The sequence below is a fragment of the Nomascus leucogenys genome, chromosome 9, assembly GCF_006542625.1.
Source record: "Nomascus leucogenys isolate Asia chromosome 9, Asia_NLE_v1, whole genome shotgun sequence".
Lineage (NCBI taxonomy): Eukaryota > Metazoa > Chordata > Mammalia > Primates > Hylobatidae > Nomascus > Nomascus leucogenys.
Window position 1 is genome coordinate 93,565,256 of NC_044389.1, and position 14,182 is coordinate 93,579,437.

Sequence of the window (14,182 nt, forward strand, 5' to 3'; positions counted from 1 at the left end):
CTTCCCGCAATGTTAAGAAACTACTCTATTACTGATACACTAGTATGTAGTAAAGCAGGCTTCCTATCAATTATTTGTGAAAGAACCATCACTCTAAAAACTAGTCTGTTGAAAGGGGAAAAAAAAAAAAAAGGGTTTAACACTTAAGAATATAAAACAGAGGCCAGGTGCAGTGGCCCACACCTGTTAATCCCAGCACTTTGGGAGGCCGAGGTGGGCGGATCACCTGAAGTCAGGAGTTCAAGACCAGCCTGACCAACACGGTGAAACTCCATCTCTATCAAAAATACAAAAATTAGCCAGGCGTGGTGGTGGGCGCCTGTAGTCCCAGCTATTCGGGAGGCTGAGACAGGAGAATTGCTGGAAGCCGGGAGGCAGAGGTTGCAGTGAGCCAAGATCACACCACTGCACTCCAGCCTGGGTGACAGGGCAAGACTCTGTCTCAAAAAAAAAGAAGAAGAAGAAGAATATAAATCAAACAGTTTTTTTAAGGTTTTTTCCCCAAAATGCGTGCTGCTATCAGACTCCCCTCCTCACCCGCCACCCGCCAATTTTACAAGTTATCTCCTTTTCCCAGCGCAAATCAAGTTTCAAGTTATTCTAAGTTTTTAACTTCTACTAGCCCTTCCCAATCTTATCTTCTTGACCACTTTCCGGGGAAGAATTTTTTTTTTTTTTTGAGACGGAGTTTCACTCTTGTTGCCCAGGCTGGAGCGCAATGGTGTGATCTCAGCTCACCACAACCTCAGCCTCCCAGGTTCAAGCAATTCTCCTGCCTCAGCCTCCCGAGTAGCTGGGATTACAGGCATACACCACCACGCCCGGCTAATTTTGTATTTTTAGTAGAGATGGGGTTTCTCCATGTTGAGGCTGGTCTCGAACTCCTGACCTCAGGTGATCCACCTGCCTCGGCCTCCCAAAGTGCTGGGATTACAGGTGTGAGCCACTGCACCTGGCCCAGGGAACAATTCTTAAGATACCAAATAAGCCAATGTAGAGGTCTATTTACTTAAAATGTATATCACAAAAAGCAAAAATGACCTCTGGATTTTATCCTGCTGGCACCAATCCAATCAATAAAAACTACTACTTTCATTAAGGGTGTGGGGGCAAAAACTGTTATTCAAGTTTAATATTTCCATCATCTATCACTATTATTAAAGTTTTTGCTTGCAAGTGTGATGGTTTTCTTAACAGTTGTGGCAAGACTTCTCGAATAACTTTTTTTTTTTTGGGGGGGGGGGGGGGGGCGGGGAGACAGAGTCTGGCTCTGTTAGCCCAAGCTGGAGTGCAGTGGCACGATCTCGGCTCACTACAGCCTCCACTTCCCACGTTCAAGCAATTCTCCTGCCTCAGCCTCCCGAGTAGCTGGAACTACAGGCGTGAACCACCATACCTGGCTAATTTTTGAATTTTTTAGTAGAGACAGGGTTTCGCCATGTTGGCCAGGCTGGTCTCGAACTCCTGACCTCAGGTGATCCACCCACCGTGGCCTCCCCAAGTGCTGGGATTACAGGCATGAGCCACTGCACCCAGCTTAGAATTACATTTTAAATATTGATAATTTTTATTCACCCATTTATCTTATTGCATTGCTCTCAAATCAACTACTTAGAGCAACCCTAAATAAAACACTAGGATGTGACTATCTAAACACAATTAATGTAAGACTTGAAAACAAACAGGGTCTATATGAGAGTGAAACAGGAATAAACTTTGTCATTTTGAAAAAAATGATTCAATTGCTAAGTGCATCCCCAATTTTAAGAGTCCTATCAATTCTATTTAAATATTTCTGTATCCTTTCCTTTACACATTGCCTACAAAATTTCACATTTTTCACATTCAACACCATTACTATTGTCTCAGGCAGCTAAATTGAAGTAGTTCAGCACTCAGTTCAACTGAGAGGTCAACGTGCCTCAGTTGCCTGGAGACTGATGGTTGCTACAGCAGCACCAGATAAGCCAGGCTAAATAAGCTTCGGCTTGAAGACAGAAAGCATTTACTGCTGAACAGAAATATAGATGCAGGTATCTCAGTACACAGCATGTAAATCTAACTGGATGATCACATTTGTAAGAGACCCATCTTTCTGAAACGTGGAGAGGGGATAAATAGTAAAGATTTTAATTGAACTGAATCCTGGGTTACTTACAACTATGATTTCTTTGTTCTTTAGTTGAGTCACATGTTAAGTGGAATTCTCCCTCTAGCTATAAACTTCTCTACCACTTCCCTAATGCCAACCCCCTGGCTCACAAACATAATGAATGAGAAGAAATGAGGATTTCTGCTTAATTCAGCCGGGAATTAACCAGAGGGTAATTAAACAGACTTTTATAAAGACAGAAAAGAGAAATGCACATTGAAAATGTTCATGTGAGACTTTGTCCAAGGATATAAAACTATCAACAGCACATGGTTACACTTAATTAAAAGAGATAAAACCATTTATAGGAGCCATTCTTTCATTTATCCTTTCACCCTCTGTAACCCCAAACCCCTGTTATGGCTACCTCACTTTTAGTGACATGAACTATAGAAAACCTCTGCTAAAGTAGTCAAACTCCTCTAACTCAAGTTGGGAGGTTCACCAAATAGTTCATTTTCATCTTCAAAGACGATACTACTAATCATACTATCTGGGGTTGATTCTAATACGTAATTTTAATAACAACTGCTTTCACAGTGCCATTCACACAAATGCATCAAAATAACCTAATGTTGTGCTTGCCGGAAAAGCGTATATATATCCTAACAACACACGCAATGGAAATTATGCATACATCCATAAAGCTTAAGCTGACAGGAACTTATAAACAACTATTTTAACTAGTTGTTCATTATTAGACATTTGTCCCTGTGACCATTTTCTTGACCATTAAAAGACTACTAGAGCTTTGGAGAAATGAAAATAAAATTATACATAATTCCAAATAAATAAAAAAACATACTTTGGAAATCTTAAATGATTATCTTTGGGGAAGGGGGGTGTAATGCAGGGGGATTGGGTACAGCTTTCCCCCTGCACTGTCCTCTTTATAAAACAGGATTACAATTTCTCTTATTTGACTCTTACTTTTAAAACATCTTGGCTGGGCATGGTGGCTCACGCCTGTAATCCTAACACTTTGGGAGGCCAAGGCAGGTGGATTACCTGAGGTCAAGGGTTGAAGACCAGCCTGGCCAACACGGTGAAACCTTGCCTCTACTCAAAATACAAAAATTACCTAGGCATGGTGGTGTGTGCCTGTAATCTCAGCTAGTTGGGAGGCTGAGGCAGGAGAATCGCTTGAACCCAGGAGGCGGAGGTGCAGTGAGCCGAGATCACGCCACTGCACTCCAGCCTTGGTGACAGGGTGAGACTCCGTCTCAAAAAAAAAAAAACACAAAAAAAATCCTATAGACTAGGTCACCTATCAAACTACAAATCTAAAGTCAGATAAAAGGGGTTCACAAAGGGAAAAACCTAGATATTCATCATTATTTACAAACACTGTTCTCTCCCACTAGGAGGAAAAATGTGTAGTGCTTGAAGTGATCATTTAGTCTTTTAACCTACATTCTCCTACACTGGTTTTTTTAAAACTTTAAAAAGATTTCATATATTATTTGTATAATTTTAAAAATTATAAAAGGAATTTTAAAAATCACAAGAGTCCAAAACTGGCTCATATTTTATGGGTCCTACTTTTTTTTTTAGACTTTTTTTTTTTTTTTTGAGACGGAGTCCCGCTCTGTCGCCCAGGCTGGAGTGCAGTGGCGCAATCTCGGCTCACTGCAAGCTCCACCTCCCAGGTTCACGCCATTCTCCTGCCTCAGCCTCTCCGAGTAGCTGGGACTACAGGCGCCCGCCACCACGCCCGGCTAATTTTTTGTATTTTTAGTAGAGACGGGGTTTCACAGCGGTCTCAATCTCCTGACCTCGTGATCCGCCCGCCTCGGCCTCCCAAAGTGCTGGGATTACACAAGCGTGAGCCACCACGCCCGGCCTTATGGGTCCTACTTTTTTAAAGAAAGAATAAAAGCTCCCCTGAAAGTATATTTTATATCATTCAGACAAAATTTAAAGCCCAGAAATTAAAAAGAATTAGTTGGTGCCCATACACTCATCCATCCTCTCTCATGAATACCATGTAAAAATACCTATCATTTTCACTAATACATTAATACAAATTGAGATATTTCATAAATTCCTATAGAAGGCCCTATTTCATTTGTTTATCCTCTAACGAAACTCACTTTAAAAATGAGAAACCCACCTACTACCTGTCACATGATAGTATAACAACTTACCTGAGTTGTAGCAACAGCAGGGGCTGCAGATGACACAGCTGAGGGAGAGAGTGCTCCTACTTGTTGCAAATGCCCAGAAGACTGCTGAGGTAAGTGAGAGCTGGAGACAGGAGTACTAGATCCCGAGCCAGATACTACATTTGGAAATGATACTGCTACATCATTGCTGTTATAAATACCTGCAAAAAAACAAATTTTATTTAAATATAACTTAGCAGTCAAATCTGTCACAGACACACACAATCAGTAAACTTGCATTTCCTCCTGGATCCCTCCTCCAATTATAAATCTTATTGTTGGTGTTTAAAAAATATTGTGCTAGTAACTAAACAAATAAACACTGACTTCTCACGAAGCGGTTGTCTAAAAGAACCTACACCATTTTTATTTAGCAAAAAGGCTTTTGTTAAAAGCAGGGGATAGCAGAAAGAGCTTTGTAAAAAATATGTCATGGATTTTACGAGTTTCTAAGAGCAAGAAAACATTTCTTAAATAGAGGAATGAAGCAATTAGAGTTCCATAAAAATCACCTAATGGGCCTTCCAAAAGGCAAATGCTAAGGCCCCAGAAATCATCACTGAGAAAGTCTGAAGTAGGAAGAGACCTTGTTCTAGAAAGCCAACAAGGTAGAAATTAAAATGGAACAGGCCCAACTTGAAATTCAGAGACCAATAGAGGAGCTGATGACATTGGTGGGAGACAGGTGTGGGAATAAAGAATGTTGGTAGATTCTAGAGACATTCCAGAGATAACACAGACAGGACTTTGTGACTGACTGTATGGGGCAGCTGCAGGGGTAGGAGAGAAGGAAGGATTAAGACATGATGAACTGGGCTATGAGGTGGCAGCTCTATTGACTCCAGAGAACACAGGAGGTGAAAATCATGGGAGACTTGATGAAAACACTTTGAGAGGCATCATGGAGATAAAAGCCAGAAATAAGGTGGGAAATGGAAGCTAGTCATTCTAGAAAAGAGGATGGGAGGGTGGGAAGATGAGCATAAGTTAACAGGAAACAAGGTTTTTTTTTTTTTTTTTTTTTTTTGAGACGGAGTCTTGCTCTGTCGCCCAGGCTAGAGTGCAGTGGCGCAATCTCGGCTCACTGCAAGCTCCGCCTCCTGGGTTCACGCCATTCTCCTGCCTCAGCCTCTCCGAGTAGCTGGGACTACAGGCGCCTGCCACCACGCCCGGCTAATTTTTTTGTATTTTTAGTAGAGACGGGGTTTCACCGTGGTCTCGATCTCCTGACCTTGTGATCCGCCCGCCTCGGCCTCCCAAAGTGCTGGGATTACAAGCGTGAGCCACCGCGCCCGGCGCACAAGTTAATTTTTTAAAAGTGCTTATTTTTTAAAAAAAGAAAATCATGCTCAGCATAGAGAAGGAGAGGCTTTCAGGATAAAGAAATGGGACTAATAATAAACCAGCTGTTCTCAACCAGGGGTGATTTTGCCCCACAAGGGACATTTCACAATACCTGGAGACATTTTTAGTTATCAAGCCTGGAGGGTGCTACTGGCATCCAATGGGTATAGGCCAGGGATGCTACTAGACATCTTACAATGCACAGGACAGCCTCCACAAGAAGTAACTGGCCCATAGTGTTAATAGTGTGGAGGCCGAGAAAACCTGCTATAAACCAGAGCTCTTGAGAGGGCAAGAGGGGAAAAAGAGCCTGAAACCCAGGTACAGAAACAGGAGGAAAGAATGAACCTAAGTGGGCTGCAGAAAAAAAAAAAAAAAAAAAAAATTAGCAACTGTAGCCCTAGAGGGCAACAATAATCAGTAATTTGTATCAACAATACAATTTACTTTGTTCCAAAAAAACATCAACATAGCCTGGACAACAAAGGGAGATACTGTCTCTACAAAAAATAAAAATTAGCCAGGCATGGTGGCACACGCCTATAGTCCCAGCTACCTTGGGGACTGAGGTGTGAGGATCACTTGAGCCTGGAAGTTCAAGGTTGTAGTGAGCCATGCCATGATTGCATCACTGCACTCCAGCCTTGGCAATAGAGCAAGACTCTGTCTTTAAAAATAAATAAATTAAATAAATAAATAAATAAAGTTACTGACTTATATAATAAATTAAAGCACCTACAATCTTATTCAAACAGGGAAAACAAAACAACTGGGACATTTTAAAAAGCCTTACAGCTATAATTAAGGCGTCGGGATCTTTTTTATATCTACAATTTCTCCAGAAAAATGATATATTCATTTAGCCAATGCATTCATTCTGCAAACACCACTGAACTCATTATTTGCCAGGCATTATTCTAAGCCCTGGAGATAAAAAGCCATTCAAGATAGGTAGTCTTTGCCTTCAAGAAGTTGCGTAGAAAAAAAGGCATTACAAACAGTTGTGAAAAGCACTATGACAGAGACATCCTCAGGGGGCTAGGAGCACAGAAAAAGAGGTATCTAATTCAGACCTGGAGTGAGAAAAGTGGTGAGCCAAAAAACTTACTGGAAGAGATGATGTTGCTTTTCAAGCTAATTTCTTTCCTATCTTTTGTTTGTTTGTTTTCTGAGACACAGTCTCTGTCACCTATGCTGGAGTGCAGTGGTGCAATCATAGCTCACTGCAGCCTTGACCTCCTGGGCCAAGCGACCCTCCTGCCTCAGCCTCCCAAGTAGCTGGGACCACAGGCAAATGCCACCACACTTGGCTTTTTTTTTTTTTTTTTTTTTTGCGTTGGTTGTGGGGATGGTGGGTTAAGAGATGGGGTCTCACTATGCTGACAGGCTGATTTCAAACTCCTGAGCTCAAGTGGTCCTCTCACCTCAACCTCCCAAAGTGCTGGCATTACACGCATGAGCCACCATGCTCAGCCTCAAGCTAGTTTCTTTTCTGAGGTGAAGTCTTGCTCTGTTGCCCAGGCTGGAGTGCATTGGTGCAATCTCGGCTCACTGTAACCTCTACCCGCAGGTTCAAGTGATTCTCCTGCCTCCTGCCTCGGCCTCCCTAGTAGCTGGGATTACAGGCACATGCCATCACGCTCAGCTAATTTTTGTATTTTTACTAGAGATGGGGTTTCACCCTGTCAGCCAGGCTGGTCTCAAACTCCTGACCTCAGGTGATCTGCCCGTCTCGGCCTCCCAAAGTGCTGGGATTACAGGTTTGAGCCACCACACCTGGCCTCTCAAGCTAACTTCTAAAGGTGCTGCAGAACAGAGGTGAAGGACGGTTTGAGGAAGAGACATGCAGTAGAGAGCAGGATAAATTCTAAGGACTTGGTGACTAATTAGACCTGAAAATTCTATTAGACCAATAGAACCCAGTGACTAATTAGACCTGAAAAATAAAAATAAGGGTAGAGTCAGCAATGACTCTTAAAGCATCAGTAAGTGCATGTAGTGATACCATTCACTGAAACAGGAACAGCAACTGAAAGCAGTGTTTGATTACTGTATGCAAGTAACTGTGCTAGCATAAGAACTCAATGAGATAAATATTACTCCCATTTCACATATGAGCAAACAGTAGTTTAAAGAAATAAAGTAACTTTTTTGGTGAGCTAGTAGGTGGTGAAATAATGATTCTAACTCACAGGTGTCCTATAAATGAAATCACTTCCTAATATACATTAAAGGTTCAGGGTCATGGTCTTTGAGATGCCTGTGGAACACAGAACTCCTATATATAGAACACAATGGGATAAGCCTAAAACCCAGCAGAAAATTCAGATCTGAAGACATAAATCTAGGAGTGAGAAGCATGGTAAGTTACAGTAAGTAAACTTGCAAACTAAAAATACTTACTATTGGTCTGCACTATGGGTGAAATTTTAACTAGTTGCTCATAATTATTATAGAAATAAGAAATTTCCCATTAAGAACTCTAGATGTCTAATATCTCTTGAAAAACTGAAGATTTGCCAACACTGGATACTATATTATAAAAGAGCAACAATCTGACCAGAGCTCTGAACAGGGCATAGAGACTTTAATCCATCAGCATCTCCATCATCCCTTACCATGTCACTCATTTATGTTACCTATGTGGCCCCATAAGTATTTTATTTACAACTCTTGATATCAACACAATGGTCAAGGCCAAGGAACAAAAATGGAATCACCCAGGGAAAGTTCTCAGCATGATCAAGAGAAGAGAACCAAAGACAGAACCCTAAATAACATTACCATTTAAAGGGTAAACAAACAAAAATAGATCACAAAGGGCAAACTTAGAAAACTAAGATACAGAATCTTATAAACTGCTCTAAGAATTTCAAAGGAATGGCCTGGTGCAAGTGGCTCATGCTTGTAATCCCAATACTTTGGGAGGCCAGGGTGGGCAGATCTCTTTGAGCCCAGGACCAGCCTGGGCAACATGGTGAATTCCTATCTCTACCAAAAATACAAAATTAGCTGGGTGTGGTGTCAAGCACAGTGGTGTGTGCCTGTAGTCCCAGCTACTTGGGAGGCTGAGGTGGGAGAACTGATTGAGCCTGGGAGGTTGAGATAGAGCCGAGATTGTGCCACTGCACTCCAGCCTCAGTGACAGAACAAGACTGTCTCCAAAAAAGACAAAGAAAAAGAAAGGAAAGAAAGAAAAAGAAACAAGTTTGGCGAAGAGGGACAGAAAAGAGACAGCATGTTAATGAAGTGATTATTTATAAACCTTATATTCCAAATAATACATAGCAGAGAAAAAGATACGCATTTTTAAAGGTTGCTACTCCACAGATAATTCAACAAATATTGAGTTTCTATTGAATTCAGTGTTTTCAGAGTATCTTAGAAAATAAAATACTGCAGCCAGATGCGGTGGCTCACATCTGTAATCCCAGCAACTTTGGGAGGCCGAGGCAGGTGGATCACCTGAGGTCAGGAGTTTGAGACCAGCCTGGCCAACATGGCGAAACCTATCTCTACTAAAAATACAAAACTTAGCCAGGCATGGTGATGCATGCCTGTAGTCCCAGTTACTCGAGAGGCTGAGGCAGGAGAATCACTTGAGAGGCGGAAGTTGCAATAAGCCAAGATCACACCACTGCACTCCAGCCTGGGCGACAGAGCAAGACTCCATCTCAAAAAAAGGAAAAAAAAAAAAAAAGAGAGAAGATAAAATGCTGATTATCTAGTTATTTTGGGGGTGAAAAGTGTACTACACAGGGAGTCTCCAACTTCTAAAATTAGAAAACAAAAGTTAGCTGGAGGCAGCATGCTGAAATTGAAACAGCAGAGGCTTTTGACTTAGACAAAACTGAGTTCAAATGCTGGATCTGCCACCTACATGACCCTTAAACTACTTAACCCTTCTGAACCTCCATATTATTCTTATCTATAAAACAAAGATAATGGCTACCTTAAAGACTTTTTGTGAGATTTTGAGAATATCCATATAAAAAAGCTCTAGCAACACCTACCACAGAGTAAGTTTCAATAAATGGTAGCTATAGCCATTTTGATGTTAATGCTTTCATTAAAAATGTATCTGTAAGTCAGGAAAGTACACTGTTGTAACTACCAGGTCCTCTAATGTCTCTACTACACTTTGAAAGTTGCAATTACCATCACAACATGCAGTAAAACATCTTGGAAGAATAATACTGAGAAGCAAAATCGTGGTGATTAAGGACCTTCAATCTCAAAACTTAAATTGTTTTTATATTACACCAACGTATACTTACATAGGAAATTACGCAGCTAAATGTGCAATCCAGTAATCACACTTTGAAACAATATCTGGTACTCAGTTTACTGGTTAAAAAAAAAAAAAAACAGAGCAAAATGTTCCTTTCCTATCAAGGCAGGAAAGCTTAAAATTCTAAATCTTCTTTGAAAATGAAAATAATATATTCCCTTCAACTTCCTTGCTCCTCAGGTAGGACTGGTACAACGTCCACCTGAAATTCTTCTGTATCTGCTTTCTATTTAACTTCACTCTATTTTCATCTTATTTAAGTCATATGCTGTTTTTAACTAAAATCAAGGTGACATTCATTGAATTAAACAGAGCTAAATGTTACAATGCATGAGCTCTAGGAAAATACACTGAAATTCATCTGTTCAGGATAGGGAGGAGAAACAAAGCTGCAGAACGATATAGAGGGTGGCAATGACATACTGATTCCTTCCTTTCCTTTTCTTCCCTTACTTCCTTCCTTTCATCAAACAAATATTCAGTAGGTATGAGGAATGAGGCTAGGAGCTGGGATAATGTAGGGAGCAAGACAGACAAGATTTTAGCTCTCTGGGAATTTACAATTTAAGGAGCAAGGCAAACATTAAAACAAATACGTGAATATAAATTCCAACACATACTATAACAGAAGAGAAAAAGGTATCACAAGAGTGAAATATTAGGAAGCAAGAAAGATCCATCTAAAAAAATATTTAAGACAAGGCTTAAAGGTTAGGTAGGTGTTAGCTAGGCAAAGAGTAAGACAAAAAACTTGTCCAAAAGACCCAGAAATACTGAAAGAAGAAAAAGCAGGTAATACAGCTAAAGCCTTGTGGAGAGGCTGGTAAAAGACAAAGTTGAAGAGGGGGGAAGGAACAGATCATAAGGCCTTGTGAGCCATGTAGAGGTGTTCCGAATTTTTGCTAAGATCAATAGGAAGACACCAAAGGCAAATAGTATGACTCACTTTTTAAAAAGATCATCCCTCTGACTCCTATGTAGCAAAGGGACTGACAGGCATGAGTGGAAACAAAAATTTTTTTTTAGGAGGCTATTTCACAATTTGGATTAAAAATTATGTCCCTCCAGACAAAGACGGTAGTAGTACTGAACATGCACAAGGACTTGCAGTGCATCTAGAAATTAGAATCATCTAAACTTGATGACAAATTAGATTTGGTAGCAGGGTAGAAGATGAATGAGTCATGGGTTTCTGGCTAGTGATTAAAAGTGCCCTTACTGAGATGGCAAAAACTGGAACAGGAGGAATGGAAGTTTTCTTAAATGCCAGCCTAGGACCACATGTTGAGGCTCTCCAACATTTCAAGGATGGGTACTAGAAGAGGAGTTCATACAGAAAACTGACACCAGTAAGATAAGAAGAAAACCATGACTGTGGTGTCACTGAAGCAAAGAAAGAGAGAGAGCCTGACGAAAGAGATGGCATTGACTTCTCGAATGCTGCATTTTCAGCCCACTAGATGTGAAAAGATGGAGACAAACAGTGATCTCAGGAGAAGAATACAGTATGAGTAGAAGCCAAAAGAACATTGTTTAGACTTAAGTTTTTATTAGTAAGCCAATGCAATTACACAAGATTGGTAAATAAGACAGAAGTATACCTGTCTAATGACAGAAATAATAATGCTCACCAACCTGAGTTCCTATTTCCCACTTTCAAACTGCCTAAGAGGTCAAATAAGTACCCATCCAGTGGCGTATTCAGGAAAAAGACTGTGAATGGAATAGTCTTGAGAAATATTTAACCAAGTAAGTAATCAAGCCTGTAAGTTATCCCTAACCCACATCCCGAGAGACTGAATTACTTATTCTTTCCTAGAGGTTAATAATGGTGTGAAAATAGTTAAAAGTCCAAATCCTCCTCCCTCTTGCAAATAACTTAACCTCACACAACCTCATATACCTCATCTATAAAGTGAGGGTGGTACCAACAATTTCACAGGGCTGGGGCAAGGATTAGCTTACATATGCAAAGCATATACTAATACTGTCCTCAGGCCCCCTAATGGTATGTGCAGGCACCAGTCATGGTAGACAGTATACTGTCTGACAAACAGTACCCATATTATTATTATGAATTCATTATTATGAATTAAATAGGACTGAGAGAGGGGTTTCAAGATGGGTGACTAGAGGCATTTTGTATTTGTCTCTTCCACTAAGAACCAAAATAGTTAGCAGGTAACTACAATTTGTACAGATTGTACAAGAAAAAACACTGGAATTCAACAAAAAACCATCAAGCAATACCTAAAACAAGGAAGGAAAGGGAAGCAAGGCAGCCTGCCTGGCCAGGAGCCGAGAGGCTCCCTAATGCAGGGAAAGAACAGGTTAGAGACCCTCAGCTGTCAACGTTCCCACGTGGACTTCTGCAATCCTAGCCATGGGAGAGCTCCTAGATCCTTGCAGGCTCTGAAATAAACATAGGGAACTGCGAGGAGATTGTGTTGACAGCACAGCCACAGGGAGGATGCTTATGCTGTATCCCATACATGTTCTAAGACCTAAGCAGCAACAGCAAAGCACCATCTTAAGAGTCTTGTCCCCAACAGACTACACACTGTCCTAGGGCCCAGCAGTGCTGGGACTGAGGCCAAGAGATACACCAGCTACTGATCCCAGGGTGGAGGCGTGAATGAGCAAAGTGTGGGCTATTGCACACAGGGCTGAGATGTGGGGAACCACTGCTAGGGCTGATGCATGAGTGTTCCCCATCTGCTGGCCTACACTTGCCTCCACTAACATAGCCCTGGGCTCTCCAGTAACAGGGCAACGGTGTGACCAATGCTGCCCCGACTACCTGAACATTCTGCTGGTGACTTAGGGATCACCCTGCCCCTGCCTACCATGACTGGTGCCTGCAACCAAGCCCACCAACCCAGCTTTGCCCCACCTTCAGCCCATGCCAGAGCACACAAGTCTGGAGTACAGGGGACTGCCCAGCACAATCCAACATCATTAGCACCTGAACACTTGTCCTGAGGATCTGGGGTTAGGCCTACCCACCCTGCTGCTACTGCCACAGCTGGCACCTATCTGCATGTACCATCTGTAGGCCTGGAGACTGGCCTGCCCAGCCCACTGTAGCCACCACCAATACAAGTGCACTCTTTCTGGGATCCAGAGGGTTGTCCCACCACTGCCACCGCCCACACACACCACACTGGCTGGCCGCAGACCCGAGAACCGTCCAACCTACAGAGCCAACTGCTACCACTACTGGCATCTGAGGAAGTATGCGCCTCCACCTCGAGGCACAAGAATCAGCCTACCCAGACCCACTAACACCAGTACCAGCATATGCCACCCTGGGCCCAAGGTGAGGCATACTTGGTCCACGACTGAGGTGCAAAGGCTGGTCTACTTGGCATCCTAGTTCCCAGCAAAACTTCACCACTGCCTCCACTAATAATTGCACCCTAAACCACTGAGAAAAATCATAGACACCGCTGATACTGTTTAAGCCAAATCAATCATCCAGAGATTACATGACTGCACACATCCAGAATCAAAACTACAGTGCCTACCCAAGCAACACCATAGATATATCTTTAATAAAATGTTCAAAAAAATTGGGAGAAGCTATTATCACATCAGATGCAAAGATATCAACATACACAGGAAACATTAAAAAGCCAAACAAAGAAAAAAAAAGGCGAGAGAGAGACACCTCCAAAGGGCACACAATAATTCCGTAGCAACAGATACCATTAAAAACAGTTTTTAAAAATATTGGAAAAATAAAAATAATTCAAAATTTTAATGCTAAAGAAGCTATGTGAGATACAAAATAATTCTGAAAATACAAAGAAATCAGAATGGTTATTTAGGACATGAATAATATGAATAATAAATTATTTTTATTCTGTAATTATTCAATAATAATTATATATATATATATATAGAGAGAGAGAGAGAGAGCGAGAGAGAGAGAGAGAGAGAGAGGGAATTTAAAAAGAACAAAACAGAGGCTGGGCGCAGTGGCTCATGCCTGTAATCCCAGCACTTTGGGAGGCCAAGGCAGGCAGATCACTTGAGTACAGGACTACAACACCAGCCTAGCCAACATGGCAAAACCTCATCTCTACAAAAATACAAAAGTCAGCCAGGTGTGGTGGTACATGCCTGTAATCACAGCTACTTAGGAGGCTGAAGTAGGAGAATCGCTTGAACCTACGGGGCAGAGGCTGCAGTAAGCTGAGGTCACTTTAGCCTGGGCGACAGAGCAAC

At 41.6% G+C, this 14,182-nt stretch overlaps 1 protein-coding gene and 1 long non-coding RNA gene across 10 annotated transcripts in view; one reads left to right on the top strand and one right to left on the bottom strand.

Annotated features, from left to right (window-relative positions):
• Positions 1 to 14,182, bottom strand: part of MLLT10 (MLLT10 histone lysine methyltransferase DOT1L cofactor) — a 212,401-nt gene that overhangs the window by 25,571 nt on the left and 172,648 nt on the right. For all 9 annotated transcript variants that reach the window (XM_030819220.1, XM_030819221.1, XM_030819217.1 and 6 more), the window contains one exon: positions 4,300 to 4,478. In XM_030819220.1, coding sequence (XP_030675080.1) covers positions 4,300 to 4,478 — 179 coding nt within the window. The remainder of the gene's footprint in view (positions 1 to 4,299; positions 4,479 to 14,182) is intronic.
• LOC115836727 lies at positions 4,922 to 6,092 on the top strand. The gene is made up of 2 exons (XR_004031753.1): positions 4,922 to 5,319; positions 5,622 to 6,092. It is a non-coding gene; the product is annotated as an uncharacterized LOC115836727 (long non-coding RNA).